Source organism: Crinia signifera, chromosome 6 (assembly GCF_055691185.1).
Source record: "Crinia signifera chromosome 6, ASM5569118v1, whole genome shotgun sequence".
Taxonomy (NCBI): Eukaryota; Metazoa; Chordata; class Amphibia; order Anura; family Myobatrachidae; genus Crinia; species Crinia signifera.
Genome location: NC_139222.1, coordinates 177,474,491 through 177,490,264, shown reverse-complemented (window position 1 = coordinate 177,490,264; position 15,774 = coordinate 177,474,491). Strand labels below are relative to the sequence as shown.

Sequence of the window (15,774 nt, the reverse complement as noted above, 5' to 3'; positions counted from 1 at the left end):
CTGCGATGCATGGCATTGTACTCAAGGGGAGGCCTAATGACGCAAACAGCCTGCCGCCCATCCTACCAAGAGTGTCCTCTGGCAAGTACATACTTGCCTACTTTTAAACATGTCATGCTCCACCCAAAGGCGTGGGTAGTTTCATATATGGAGAGATTGTGAAAAGAGATTGTGAACATGGCACCTAGAGGTGTGGGTGTGTACTGCTACATCTGAGAGGAATCTTTTAAAATTATTTTTTTCCCCCATAATGTAACAGTGTAATGTGGGCTAGGTGAAATGAGGGAGATTGCTAGACTAATGAGGGAGAGAGGGAGATTGCTGTTATTTCAGGGAGTCTCCAGCAGGATGCAGGAGGGTAGGCAACTATGGGCAAGTATGATCCAAAATCTGACTTGCAGTGTAAACAAAGCTGGGTAGGTGCAATCAGAGAGTTTACTATTATTTCAGGGAATCACCCCAACATTCAGTGAGAGTTGGCAAGTATGATGCAAAAGCAGGCAGAATATTACCTGCATACAAAAAGATTAATTTTGAACCTGCTAAATGCCAACATGGTTGGTGCAGGTGCTGTCTGTACACTATAGTTGTGTTGGCAATATACACAGGAATACATGGCATGCAAGCCCCTGAAGAGAAACTGGGATGCGGTCATTTGGTCTACTGCATTATGGTCGACAGTCATTAGGTCGAATCCATTAGGTCGACATGCTAAAAGGTCGACATGACTCTAGGTCGACATGGGAAAAGGTCGACATGATTCTAGTTCGAAAGGTCATTAGTTCGACAGGTCATTAGTTAGACAAGGTCATTAGTTCGACATTGTCTATGTCGACATTCACAAGGTCGACATGGAGTTTTTCACTGTTTTTTGAGCCAACATGTGCCGACAGGCGGTATTTCATGCCCTACCATCCACTAGGGCGTGGTGGGAGAATAAAATAGTGTGCCGAGCGTAGCGAGGCACCGTGCCCGACGCATAGCGAGCGCAGCGAGCGATGCGAGGGGATGCAGTGCACTTTAAACTGTGTCCATGTCGACTGTGTTGACATTCAGGTAAAAAAACAGTGAAAAACCCCATGTCGACCTTGTGAATGTCGACATAGACAATGTCGAACTAATGACCTTGTCGAACTAATGACCTGTCGAACTAATGACCTTTCGACCTAGAATCATGTCGACCTTTTCCCATGTCGACCTAGAATCATGTCGACCTTTTAGCATGTCGACCTAATGGATTCGACCTAATGACTTTCTACCATAATGCAATAGACCAAATGATCCCAACCCAGAGAAACTAGCCTTATTATTTTGTATGTACAGTATAAAATTATGTCTCTCTAAAAGAAACGTCTTTCATGTATAACGTATGTTGGAAATAATTCATTAGGGAAGTACAAAGGGGGTGGAATGTATCACAGTCATTATCTGGGGAAGCATGTAACTATAGCAATAACAGTCTATGTGACTGCTGTCGGGCCCTCAGGGACAACTGTGCCTTACTTAAACTACAATCTTAATGTGGAAAATGTACCAGATTTCTATTTATGCAATCCACAATCTGCCCTATAGGATATTGGCTGGGGACTGAGCACAGATTGTAGTGGGGGTGGAGTTATGTTGGTGTGCAGGGGCCACACTCTTAATCTTACTAGGGTGTATATGCATTTCTAGGGGACCCCTGTCATACCAGGTCACATCGGGCTACTATACCACACCCACACTAATTGGGGACCCACATGCTCAGTTGTCGTGTCGACACAGAAATAATGTGAGAAACTCATACCGACATTTTAATGTGTCGACCTTTTGATTGCGTCAACCTCTTTCCAGTGTCTACTTAATACATAAGGTCCCTGGAACGTTAATAAGCCTAAACATTTGCCTGTGTAGAGATCCAAGGCAGTACTATTGTTTTGTGTATTGGAAAAATTACTAACCCCCTTCCCCCTTCTTCAACAGGTCATGTTTAGAAATCTAATTTAGGGGTTGATCCTATTAAATGCAAATAGTGCCATTTCCGCTGCGTTTAAACTCCTACAATGGTACACATTCTCGCACCCGTCACAAGCGGGTTTCAGACAGAATTCCCAAACAAGACTAAATTATTAAAATGACCAGGCCTGAAACCTGTATGCTAAAAAACCCTACAGCCCTGTATACACGGGAGATTTTAGCCAGACTATCCCCTGTGTGTAGAGGGCGATATTGGTAGGAGCGCGCTCCCACGGCCAGCCCTGTACTGGTCGCATGCTCCTGCGATTTACTCTTTTTCCGGTGTGAGTGTCTCAGTTTTATTTGACAAAAACAGGACACTGAGCGATTTGGTTCCTGAGCGATAATAAGACAAAACCGCTCAGCGTCCAAGTCACACCATGTGTGCGGACCTTCACCCTGCAAAACTGACAGACTTAGGACAACATAATGAGCACCCTGGTCACCAGCCAAAGGAGATAAGTAACTTTGAGTGCCAACATCTCTGCGAGAGATGTGCAAAATATCTGCTAAAAATGCCAGCGTCGCTCACATTTGTTATAAATTCAAATAAAAAATGTTCGATAATGAAATATTATATAGTTTATATGAGACAACAAGAGAGGGGTGGTCACAAGAGAGACCAAAAAGGGAACATTCAAACGGGTTTTTGGGGCACACTTGACGATAACATTAGTATAGTTGGTGTAAGATATGGTGTATGGGTAAGATAAGACTTAACTTTTATTAAGAATAAACTCTAAAAAAAGGGTGATATTTAGATGCAACCAATGTGCTACACAAGACAATACGTATTCAATAAATTGTATGTGGAAATATCACAAGATAAAAGGTTATTAACCTGTCAAAAAGGAGAGAGGGTCCTTGAAACAATTGACAAAGTAAGCGCAATGTTAAGATAAATACACAAATACCTGTAGCAAACAGAGAGAGTCCCTGTTGTTGTTCAAAAATTATTCAATTTGTAACGATATATACGAAAAATTATACAGGGTACAGGTATATAATTGTGGATGCTTGACACACTGAATCTAAATATTTAAGAGATATTTATCAATCTATCTCCGTCATAGATAATGATTATTGCCCAGAAGTGGGAAATAGTAATAGAAGGTCACTACCTGACAGTAAAAGGAAATAGTAAAGATTTAGAAGTGCGAAACTTGCAGAGGCATATAGAAAAATTAGTAAGATTGAGCTGTATTAGGAGGGTGATCTCCTGCTGCAATTTGATTACAACACCCGGTATTCCCAAAGAGTCTTCCCAAAGGTACTGACCGGGCCCAACACTGCTTAGCTGCTGAAATCGGAATGGGTTCAGGCGATCCAGTGTGGTATGGTAGTAATATTTAGAGCATGCGAGAGGGATACCCGTGTTTGAGGCTCAAATGAAATACGGTGCTTCTGCTGTCAGAAGCGCCGTCAATAGTCCACCCTGATGCTCACCTGCATTGCAGGGGGGATGGATACGACGCGACTGATGAGAGAGCACTTAAATGAGAGGAGAACAGCGAAAAGACGGGCTGGTGTCAATAATGCAAACCTTGACCTCTGCTGTCCATCATCCACCTTGGGTGTCCAATAATGAATGAGAGAGTCAAGGATTGCTGATCCTGTCCCAGAAAGAGAAGAAATTAAATACTAAGGGCAGCACAACCAACAATGTTGTGACTGGTAGTATTATTGCTGGAAAATGGGATGAGGTTTATCAAGAGTAACGTGAATTGGTTGTATCAAGGTTTTTTGGGGGTTTGTATCCTCATGGGTGGTACATCTTAGTCCCCACAAACGTCAGTGGATGGTGATTTCTGACAGAAGCTATGATGCTACCTTGAGGAGATTAATTGCTGGATTGCCCAGTCTGTATGCTTATGTAATCAGGATCATAAATTATTACTGTTTAGCAGCGCTGGTCTTATGTTAATAAACAAATGCTGCAAATGAGGGAAGCTTAAATGTAATTTCTTATTAGAAAAAGACAGTGCCCACTACTGTGAGTGGGTTTGAAATGTAGCGATATTGTACACTTGATAGGGTAAAGAGATAGTATTTTGTACACAGTATGTAATGATTATATTGTACACAGAAAATCAGATAATATCAGGCGCATGGAGTTGAATAACAGTGGTTATAAAAATCATACCAGCAGATCTTTATTGATGCCTCTGTACCAACAATAACAAAGCTAGATTTCTGTATACCAGGAATAATTGCTGCGATCGGGCGTTGCTGCCTATAGTAATTATACTGGAAGACCAGGTGTGTCAGAGGGTTCGTAATTAATTAGCGCAACTGCCATGTATATTGTGGATGTTAACTACAATAATAAACAATCCGTGTAGGGACAACAAATAGGTACATTTCAAATGCTGGCTGAAATTAATATAGACACCCCGTCAGACGGTTACCCGCACTGAATTGCGGAGGCTGTCTGTGGAGCACAAATATCGGTGTGCCGTCTGGGGGTAGAAAAAATGCAAAAAGCAGGGCTAAGACAACGAGCTCCTCAAAGACAGTAAAGGGGGAGACGGTACTTAGCTTGAAGGACGCGGCACCCAACGCCAAATGTCGGGAGCCGCTGTTCCTAATGTCGGGTAGTGACCAGCGTCGAAGACGGAGGCTGGGGGTGTGTCAGAGGCGTATCCTCACACGTGTTTCGCCTGTGGCTTTCTCAAAGGACGCTGACAGGGAAGCCGAACAGCCGGTATAAGTGTGTGGCTCTGTCCAATTGGAGCCAGGGGGAGGGTAAGAGTGTAGGTGAACAAGATACTGATGGAAATGAGAAGGAAATGGCCTGAGTCTGAGTACTCGAGCGCTGATGAATTGAGCGACAACTCATACGATAATTCACACACTAATAACCAGCAACATTTTTTAGATTTTGGAGGGGGAAGGGGTTCCTATCGAGGGGGAGGAAGACAAGAAGGTCAAAGAAGAAATCGAAGAAGGGACTGGACACAATGGGAGCCGCGACAACCCAGTCGTCAGTCACAGAGGAAGAAACCCAACTAGTTCCATCTACTTCCGGCCTCCAAATTATCAACTTGTCCACCCATATCTTGACCACTGACCAACAAAATGTCCTACACAAAGGTCTCTCTTTCTCACCCACTGGGAAGTTTGACAGATTCCGATGGGAAACCAGTATACAATTATTCAGTCGCAAACTTCTCTTGACTAAATTCCATGCCTCTCGCAAGGAGTCCACCGTCTCTGAACAGACCCCAGAATGGTCAACACGAGAACTACAGGCCATTGAGGAGCTTGAAGACCTGGAGAATTCGGAAGAACCCAGTAACAGCAGACCCATATGTAAGAAGCGCTCAACTTTCTTCCCGCAAGATATCATCTGCCCAGAAGTACGAGTCTTTACTAATCTGGTTGCCAAGGACCTGGACCAACTATACCTCAAGAAAAAAATGACTAAATTCCTACCTAAAGGTAACCTGAGCAAACAGGAAGCAAAAGCACTCAGAGAAATCAAAGAACTAACTGATATTGTTGTCAAACCATCTGACAAAGGTGGAAATATAGTCATATGGCCTGTCCCGATGTACTTAAAAGAGGCACACAAACAACTCAACGATACATCGTGCTATACTAAATCCATGTTCGACCCTACCTCGAATTTCCTACTTGGATATAACAAAATTATTGGTAGGGCACTGGCCAATGGCGTCATTACCAAATCAGAGCACAAATATCTTGAGAATCCTACACCAAGAGTAGCGACATTCTATTTACTTCCAAAGGTCCACAAGTGCCTGGAAGAACCACCTGGAAGACCTATTGTGTCGGGAAATGGCTCCCTAATTGAGAATGCATGCACTTTTCTGGACATCCATCTACGTCACCATGTGGTCAGCTTACCATCGTACACCAAGGATACCACAGATGTCCTCCAGAAACTGCATGACATACAACTAGACGATGACCATCTCCTCGTCTCATTAGACGTTGAGTCACTTTACAATTGCATCAAGCATGATCTTGGCATCCGAGCAGTGCGATATTTCATGCAAATGGAGGGCATTACCCCCTTTCATGAATTTCTATTGGAGCTCTTGGATTTCTCACTCCGGAAAAACTATTTCATCTTTGAGAACTACTACTACGTCCAGGGAAGGGGTACTGCGATGGGAGCAGCCTGTGCTCCCACCTACGCAAACCTCTTCCTTGGATGGTGGGAGAGGGAAGTGGTCTTCCAAAATGATCCTGACACTGAATGTATCCAAAATTGGATGAGGTACATTGATGACATTTTAGTTATCTGGAAAGGATCTAAACTTCATCTTACCCAATTCATCGAGCGACTAAACACCAATGACCTGAATTTAAAGTTCACTTTCGAATGTGATAGTAATAGCATCAACTTCCTGGATTTGAGAATTTACAGGGATACCAACAACATGCTCTCCACGGAACTGTATCGAAAGTCCACCTCCACGAATAGTCTGCTTCATAGTACCAGCTCACACTTCCCTCCGACCATCGACAATCTTCCAAAAGGTGAATTCCTACGACTCCGACGCAACTGTTCCGATGACCAGGTTTTCAAAGACAAATGTGAAGACCTATCGCAGAGACTCCATGAACGTGGTTATTCAAAAAGACTCATTAAAAGATCAAAGAAAGCCATACTCTCCACTTCCCGTGAGAAGATCTTGTTCAAAAGTCCCAAAGACACCACGTCCAATACGATCCGACTGGTAGGGAACTTCTGCCAGGAATGGAAATCAATTAAAAACATCATCCAACGACACTGGCCCATTCTTCTGTCCGATCCCGATCTCGCCGCGAACCTGAACACACGAGTGGACATGAGCTGGCGCAGAGCACCTAACCTGAAAGACAATCTGGTGCATAGCCACTACACCGCAAACCAACCAAGGAAACCGCAGACCACAGGGACTTATCCCTGTGGCAACTGCAAAGCATGCGGACATGTCAACAACATCAAGACCGTTGATGACAAATTTGGTACACAGATTCTGATCAGGGAACACTTCAACTGCAAGACCCCCAACGTCATCTACTGCATTACATGCCCATGCAATTTGAGATATATAGGCATGACCTCCAGACCTCTTAAACAGAGGATTCTGGAACACCTAGGCAACATCAGAAATGCCGTCAGTGACCAATCAAGAATGAAAACTTTAACATCGGTGGCACGTCATTTTCTGAAAAAACATGCCTCCAATACCAAAGATCTCAAATTCTGCGGTTTGGAACAACTCCATCTTGGACGAAGAGGAGGGGATATCAACCAAGCACTCCTCCGCAAAGAAAGCTGGTGGATTTTCCACTTGGGATCCCTGACTCCCAAAGGCCTTAACGAAGGCATCAATTACAGTGCTTTTCTGTAAACAGTAAACTCTTCCAATCTCCTCGAGTGCATTATCTTCTACTCTCTTTCATCATGTATTATATATAATAAGTGTATATATTCATTCAGTGCCATCTTTATCCATCACAATATTTGGTCAACCCTTCCCAAGTATCCACATCCGCATGGTTTCTAATTTTCCCAACCCTCTTCAACCTCTTACTTGCTCCCATCCCTATTCAGCCATGTTACATCCACAATAAGGCTCCTCCCCCTTTCTGGGATTCATCGTTTGTATTTGGGATAAACCCTAACCGGGACCACCATTATTCTTAGCAGTCATTTACATCCACGGAGCACCAATCATTTAATATACAAACAACTTCATATATTTATTTTGTTTAACCTTTAATAGACATTAAGACTGTGCAGGATCACATTTTAGCATGGGTAGTTGATCTATTAAATTCGGACATGATTATTACAGTTACACTTCATCTATCCAGTTCACCCATTCTTTCATCATTAGCCTCTGTCAACGGTCAACAATCCAGTTTCCAACGCATACTTGGTTGACTTCTTTGTTTTATATATATACTTTCTCCTTTTATATAAACGTTTATAATTGTTCTATTTATATATTAATTTGTTTACCCTCATTATTACATTTATCCATGTCCTTTGCAGCGTTCTCAATCACTGTGTATTATACATATATATATACTTCAGATATATATATGTATATATTGTTTCCTACCATTATTTAATATCATTTTCTGTACCAATCATCGCAGGAGTATCCATTCAATACACTATAGTTTACCGAAGCATAGTCTTCCTGCCTTTGTTAAACTCATATAATGCCGTGTATGCACAAACTATTGCAGCAGCATCCCTTCAAGCTATCACAGCTCCCCGCTTTGATCTCCTAGATTACAAGCAGAGCGCTACATATATACACGTATATATTGTTTCCTACTATTAATTATTTTCTGCGTTTATCGCAGTAGCATCCATTCAGGACATTATTGTTTACCAATGCACAGTCTTTCTGCCAATTTTAACCCATATCACGCTGTGCATGAACTAACCATTGCAGCAGCATCCCGTTAATATATTATTTCCTACTATTAATAATTATTTTCTGCATTTGTTTATCGCAGTAGCATCCATTCAGGACATTATTGTTTACCAATGCACAGTCTTTCTGCCAATTTTAACCCATATCATGCTGTGCATGAACTAACCATTGCAGCAGCATCCTGTTAAGCTATCACAGCTCCCCGCTTTGGATCTCCGGCATTACAAGCTGAACGCTACATATATATATGTATATATTGTTTTCTACTAATATGCATCAATTAACGCATATGCATCCATTCAAGATATCATTATTTACCACTGCATAGTCTCTCTGCTATATTTTTATTTTTTTCTTTTTTTTTAACCCATATTTATTTATTTTTTTTAACCCACATTATGCTGTGCATGAACTAACTATTGCAGCAGCATCCCTCTAAGCTATCACAGCTCCCCGCTTTGGATCTCCGGCATTACAAGCTGAACGCTATATATATGTATATATTGTTTCCTACCAATATTAATTAATTATTATTTTCTGCATCAATTATCGCATGTGCATCCATTCAAGATATCATTGGTTACCACTGCATAGTCTCTCTGCTATTTTTTAACCCACATTATGCTGTGCATGAACTAACTATTGCAGCAGCATCCTTCTAAGCTATCACAGCTCCCCGCTTTGGATCTCCGCTATTATAAGCAGAGCGCTACATTGCGTTCCCTGCATTTTCGTCCTCCCCCCTCCTCCCTTTCCTTTCAACTCATCCCACGGCCATTTCCTTCTCATTTCCATCAGTATCTTGTTCACCTACACTCTTACCCTCCCCCTGGCTCCAATTGGACAGAGCCACACACTTATACCGGCTGTTCGGCTTCCCTGTCAGCGTCCTTTGAGAAAGCCACAGGCGAAACACGTGTGAGGATACGCCTCTGACACACCCCCAGCCTCCGTCTTCGACGCTGGTCACTACCCGACATTAGGAACAGCGGCTCCCGACATTTGGCGTTGGGTGCCGCGTCCTTCAAGCTAAGTACCGTCTCCCCCTTTACTGTCTTTGAGGAGCTCGTTGTCTTAGCCCTGCTTTTTGCATTTTTTCTACCCCCAGACGGCACACCGATATTTGTGCTCCACAGACAGCCTCCGCAATTCAGTGCGGGTAACCGTCTGACGGGGTGTCTATATTAATTTCAGCCAGCATTTGAAATGTACCTATTTGTTGTCCCTACACGGATTGTTTATTATTGTAGTTAACATCCACAATATACATGGCAGTTGCGCTAATTAATTACGAACCCTCTGACACACCTGGTCTTCCAGTATAATTACTATAGGCAGCAACGCCCGATCGCAGCAATTATTCCTGGTATACAGAAATCTAGCTTTGTTATTGTTGGTACAGAGGCATCAATAAAGATCTGCTGGTATGATTTTTATAACCACTGTTATTCAACTCCATGCGCCTGATATTATCTGATTTTCTGTGTACAATATAATCATTACATACTGTGTACAAAATACTATCTCTTTACCCTATCAAGTGTACAATATCGCTACATTTCAAACCCACTCACAGTAGTGGGCACTGTCTTTTTCTAATAAGAAATTACATTTAAGCTTCCCTCATTTGCAGCATTTGTTTATTAACATAAGACCAGCGCTGCTAAACAGTAATAATTTATGATCCTGATTACATAAGCATACAGACTGGGCAATCCAGCAATTAATCTCCTCAAGGTAGCATCATAGCTTCTGTCAGAAATCACCATCCACTGACGTTTGTGGGGACTAAGATGTACCACCCATGAGGATACAAACCCCCAAAAAACCTTGATACAACCAATTCACGTTACTCTTGATAAACCTCATCCCATTTTCCAGCAATAATACTACCAGTCACAACATTGTTGGTTGTGCTGCCCTTAGTATTTAATTTCTTCTCTTTCTGGGACAGGATCAGCAATCCTTGACTCTCTCATTCATTATTGGACACCCAAGGTGGATGATGGACAGCAGAGGTCAAGGTTTGCATTATTGACACCAGCCCGTCTTTTCGCTGTTCTCCTCTCATTTAAGTGCTCTCTCATCAGTCGCGTCGTATCCATCCCCCCTGCAATGCAGGTGAGCATCAGGGTGGACTATTGACGGCGCTTCTGACAGCAGAAGCACCGTATTTCATTTGAGCCTCAAACACGGGTATCCCTCTCGCATGCTCTAAATATTACTACCATACCACACTGGATCGCCTGAACCCATTCCGATTTCAGCAGCTAAGCAGTGTTGGGCCCGGTCAGTACCTTTGGGAAGACTCTTTGGGAATACCGGGTGTTGTAATCAAATTGCAGCAGGAGATCACCCTCCTAATACAGCTCAATCTTACTAATTTTTCTATATGCCTCTGCAAGTTTCGCACTTCTAAATCTTTACTATTTCCTTTTACTGTCAGGTAGTGACCTTCTATTACTATTTCCCACTTCTGGGCAATAATCATTATCTATGACGGAGATAGATTGATAAATATCTCTTAAATATTTAGATTCAGTGTGTCAAGCATCCACAATTATATACCTGTACCCTGTATAATTTTTCGTATATATCGTTACAAATTGAATAATTTTTGAACAACAACAGGGACTCTCTCTGTTTGCTACAGGTATTTGTGTATTTATCTTAACATTGCGCTTACTTTGTCAATTGTTTCAAGGACCCTCTCTCCTTTTTGACAGGTTAATAACCTTTTATCTTGTGATATTTCCACATACAATTTATTGAATACGTATTGTCTTGTGTAGCACATTGGTTGCATCTAAATATCACCCTTTTTTTAGAGTTTATTCTTAATAAAAGTTAAGTCTTATCTTACCCATACACCATATCTTACACCAACTATACTAATGTTATCGTCAAGTGTGCCCCAAAAACCCGTTTGAATGTTCCCTTTTTGGTCTCTCTTGTGACCACCCCTCTCTTGTTGTCTTACAGTTTAAATACTGAACATCCTTTGGGAGCACCACCAGCCTAACACTGCCATGATATATGTTTGTCAAGCAGTAACTACGCTGGTTCTGTCTATCTAACACTCTTGCCTAATTATTACCTAACGTATATTTTATACCAGTGCCAATCCCTCTCTCTAAGTCCATATAGTTTATATGAGGTAAACATAACAGGTCATGATGAATACAAATGTTTGCTTCAGCAATTTTCACAACTATTTTGTCAAATTCAGTTGGCACTCAAAGGGTTAAACAAACATCCTTTCCAGTTATTCGGCTTAATCGCATTCAGCACATACATGGGGTTCTTTCACCACAGGACATCAGCTCTCACATCCCTGGTGTACAGTATTTCCTGATAAGCAGGTAGGACGGTATATACAGATGGAACATTTAGGATCATACAGTATACTTATATTTATATGCACAAAGGGCAAGTTAAGCAGTGCAGTGCATTCACCTATACATCATGGTAGCCTACCTGACCCTCTCCTTCAGGGAGAAAATGCTCTGCTCCTGGACTTCCCTGGTAATGTATGATTGCCAGCACCTGTGGTGAAACACCTTTCTTATCAATTACCTAGCTCCCCACAGGTGATGGCAATCATGCACTACCAGGGAAGTCCAGGAACAGAGCATTTTCCCCCTGAAGGAGAGGGTCAGGTAGGCAACACTGCTTATACATACTGAATAAACACAGACCCTGACAATTACACATTCTGCCAATATGGAAGAGTGGGCAATCTTTGAAAAGCTATTTCTGCATATTTAGGACAGCTAACAGCTACTGCATCATTAAAGGAGAGAGGTGAGGGGGTTATTGCAGTGTTCTCCTGTCTGGCGGAAATTCCAGGACATTAGTGCTGACTCAGTAGCTTCCTGCACTGTAATCTGGGGACCTGCTAGGCTGCTCTGTATGGTGCAGGCAGAACCCTAGGACCTACCGTAGGTCATTGTGATTAAACTCCTTTTAACAAACAAACTAGTCACATCCAACAGCCTATGGGGGTTATTCCGGTTCACTTGAAAAGGCACAATCACTCTCTAATGGACAAAACCATATGCACTGCAGGTGGGGCAGATGTAACATGTGCAGAGAGTTAGATTTAGGTGGGATGTGTTCTTCAAACGGATATCTATATTGCAGTGTAAAAATAAATCAGCTAGTATTTACCCTGCACAGAAACAATGAAACACCCAAATCTAACGCTCTCTGCACATGTTACATCAGCCCCACCTGCAGTGCATATGGTTTTGTCCATTAGAGAGTGATTGTGCCTTTCCGAGTGAAACAGAATAACCCCCATGTACATTACCTGTGACACTTTAATGTTTTAACTTATTTCCAGACAATCAAACAGAAACCCTTTCACCCAGTAACAAAATACTGTACTTCCCACTTTATTTACTATTGAAGTTCATTAAGATAAATTCATTCAATGGATTACAATCCTGGTTTCTATTTGAATAATAAATCTGCATACAATTGTGTTGTCCCAAATTATATATATATATATATATATATATATATATATATATATATATATATATATATATATATATATATATATATATATATATTAGCATCCCCCTGTATATTAGGATAGGTTTTGCAGTTTTATATTGGAATGAATGTAAGCTCATGATTAATTTTTTAAATCCTAAGATTCAACGAACCAACCAACTGATTGGTAAGGAGTTAAATTGGGTAAGATCAAGTCAATACTATTAGAATTACCAGATCACTGCCCCAGCAAGACATGTTTTAGAGATCTTCTCACAGATATTAGAATGTTGGGAGTCTGATTTCTTCACCTGTGCTCCAGATAGGAGAACCACAGGCCCTTGAGTATAAGAACAACTGACCTAGATACTCTATCCCGGCAAATGGTCCTCATGTGTTCTTAAATCAGCAAGCCAGGATTTCTGAATAGCACTCTTTAATCACAAAATGGGCACACATTTTCCTATGGACAACCAGGGATTGAATGCTTGCCAAGATAGCAGTATAAAAGACCTATATAAACATTACCTGATACCTTTTTTTGTATTTTAAGAATAGGCTGCTTGTTATTTCCCAATTTCAGTAATCTGGCCAACATTAGTGGTTTGAGGCTAATATGCCGTTAATTATAAGTATTGTACTGTCGCGAATATAGTTAAATAAAAAGGAAATTAAATTTTAGTGTGAAATAGCAAGTTGGAAAAGCAGAAGATCAGGAAGTTGCATGGTATGCTTTGACACTTCCAGTGTAAATACCACATGGAGGCTCAGACATTTGTGCACATACCAGGTGCAGTGATCATTGTGATGATGCAGCTTTTGCATGATCTCATTTAATACAGGAAAAAATAGGACAACTAGGTGTGATATAGTTTAAAAATAGCTCACCTAGCCTAGAAATACACCTCTGACACGCAGCTTAGTCACTTTCCATCTTGTCCCATTTCACTGAGTACAATGGTTTATTCCTATCGGCCCCACCTTCTTCTGCAGACACTTGTGCAGCTGCATTCACAAACTGAGATCACAAACACCCTTGCATGACGTCAAACTTATTTTGCTCTGTTTATTGTTATTGGAAAACTAGCTGGAAGACATTTGTGTATCAGGTAATGAATGGTGTTTGGTAGGAAGTAGGCAGTCTCATGAGCAACTTAAAACAGTCCTGAAATGTGTTTTCTTAAGTCGGTGTCACATGATCAGTATAATTAGTTTTTTCCTATTATTATTACCCAAATAACTGCCCTCATGTAGTGTAAAAATCCATATTATTTCAGCTGCTCCGGTCACGTGCATTGTTTAAAGCTCCAAATAGGCCTCTTTTTTGGAGTGGGGTGCTGAATTTTTGCGCTCCAATAAAATGACGCTGGAATCCTAAATAAGCATGATTTAAACTCCACATTTAAGCAGCAAATTGAAGCTCTGCTAAATGTATTTCTTGCCTTAAAAATACTTACAGCTTATGGTGCTTGGCTGCAATCTATAATATTTATTATTTACAGTTTCTTATATAGAGCAGCAAATTCCGTTGTGCTTTACAATAGGAAACAAACCGGGAAGCATGCCTCCCAACATGACCCTCTCCAGGAGGGACACATTGTTCTTTTCCTGGACTTCCCTCTTAATGTATGTTTACCATCAGCTGTGGTGACACCTTTCTTATCAATTAACCTGTTCAACACAGGTGATGGCAATCATATGTTAAGCCGAAAGTGCAGGGGCAGAGCATTGTGTCCCTCCTGGAGAGGTCATGTTGGGAGGTATGGGGTAGTAACAAACCAAGATAGCGGTATATTATGTGGGTTATCGGTGAACTGTTGCAGCAGGGACTAACAAATACATTGTATAGATGGAACCCCTCTCATTCAGCTCCAGCGCTCGCCAGAATGTCCCCACGTCCCAGTCACTCGGTGGTGGAAACCCTGCCCGTCTCCGCATCAGGGATGGTGGGGACCGGCGAACAGCGAAGGGGAGGCGGCAGCAGGAAGCTCCATCGGAACGAGGTGTGCGAGCGTCTCATGTGCGCACACCCCCTTCCAATGGATGGCAGGGCCTGGCAGCTGGCGATTCTATCGCCAGGCCTCGCAATGATGAGAGGGGCCCCATCTGTACATTGTTGGCACCAAAAACATTATTATTTAGAGGTTCTATTAATTATCTAAGCCAGGTTCTGCTGTATCTATGTATACTATATACCTATCATTTATTTCTTTATTAACAGTTTCTTATATAGCGCACACATATTCCGCAGCACTTTACATAGAATATTTGAACATTCACATCAGTCCCTGCCCTCATGAACATTTTTTTTTCCAATCCGTTTCTTTCCAGGTGCTACAGTGTTAAGGCACCCATACACTAGGGCGACATCCCTGAGCAGAGTAGTCGACCGCGATCCTCCCACGAGCCACCCTAGACCTTCAAGGGCTGCAGGATCGCAAGTAATATATCATATGCGGCCATTTCACATGCGTTATATCACATGTGATCCCAGCCAAGCCTGCCCGGCTCGGATGTGTTAATAAATAAAATAATGTGATCCAACAGATCACTTCTGCAGCTGGTGCGACTCATAGGCGCCTGTGCAAGCCAATGTGCGTGGAACGGCGCATTGCATGGGACCTGCCATCAATGACATGCAATTTGGACGATTTGCTGCATGAAAATTACTTGAAAAGATCCCTAATCGCATGTAAATCGCCTAGTATGGGCAGTATTATTCTTACAAATGTGCTCGCTTATTTTAAGTGCTGGACCTAGGACAGAACCTTAAACTTGAATGGTGTGTACACACAGTGCAATGTGTTCGCTGAACGATTTTGGCTTCATATCACTCCGCAACCATATCGCACAGCATACTGTTTTCATC

General features: G+C 41.8%; 1 protein-coding gene and 2 pseudogenes across 5 annotated transcripts in view; 1 reads left to right on the top strand and 2 right to left on the bottom strand.

Moving 5' to 3' along the window:
• Positions 1-15,774, bottom strand: part of RAB11FIP4 (RAB11 family interacting protein 4) — a 113,513-nt gene that overhangs the window by 20,093 nt on the left and 77,646 nt on the right. Inside the window, exon 1 of one of the 5 annotated variants that reach the window (XM_083148232.1) lies at positions 13,794-13,814. The exons of 3 other annotated variants lie outside the window; for them this stretch is intronic. Coding sequence is in view for 1 of the 2 variants with exons in the window: in XM_083148230.1 (XP_083004356.1) it covers positions 13,140-13,163 (24 nt within the window). In the remaining variant the exon portion in view is untranslated. Of the gene's footprint in view, positions 1-13,139; positions 13,272-13,793; positions 13,815-15,774 lie in introns of those variants that run through there. One more of the 5 variants, XM_083148230.1, reaches the window with a different exon arrangement.
• Positions 3,226-3,343, bottom strand: LOC146011788 (5S ribosomal RNA; annotated as a pseudogene).
• Positions 10,625-10,742, top strand: LOC146011787 (5S ribosomal RNA; annotated as a pseudogene).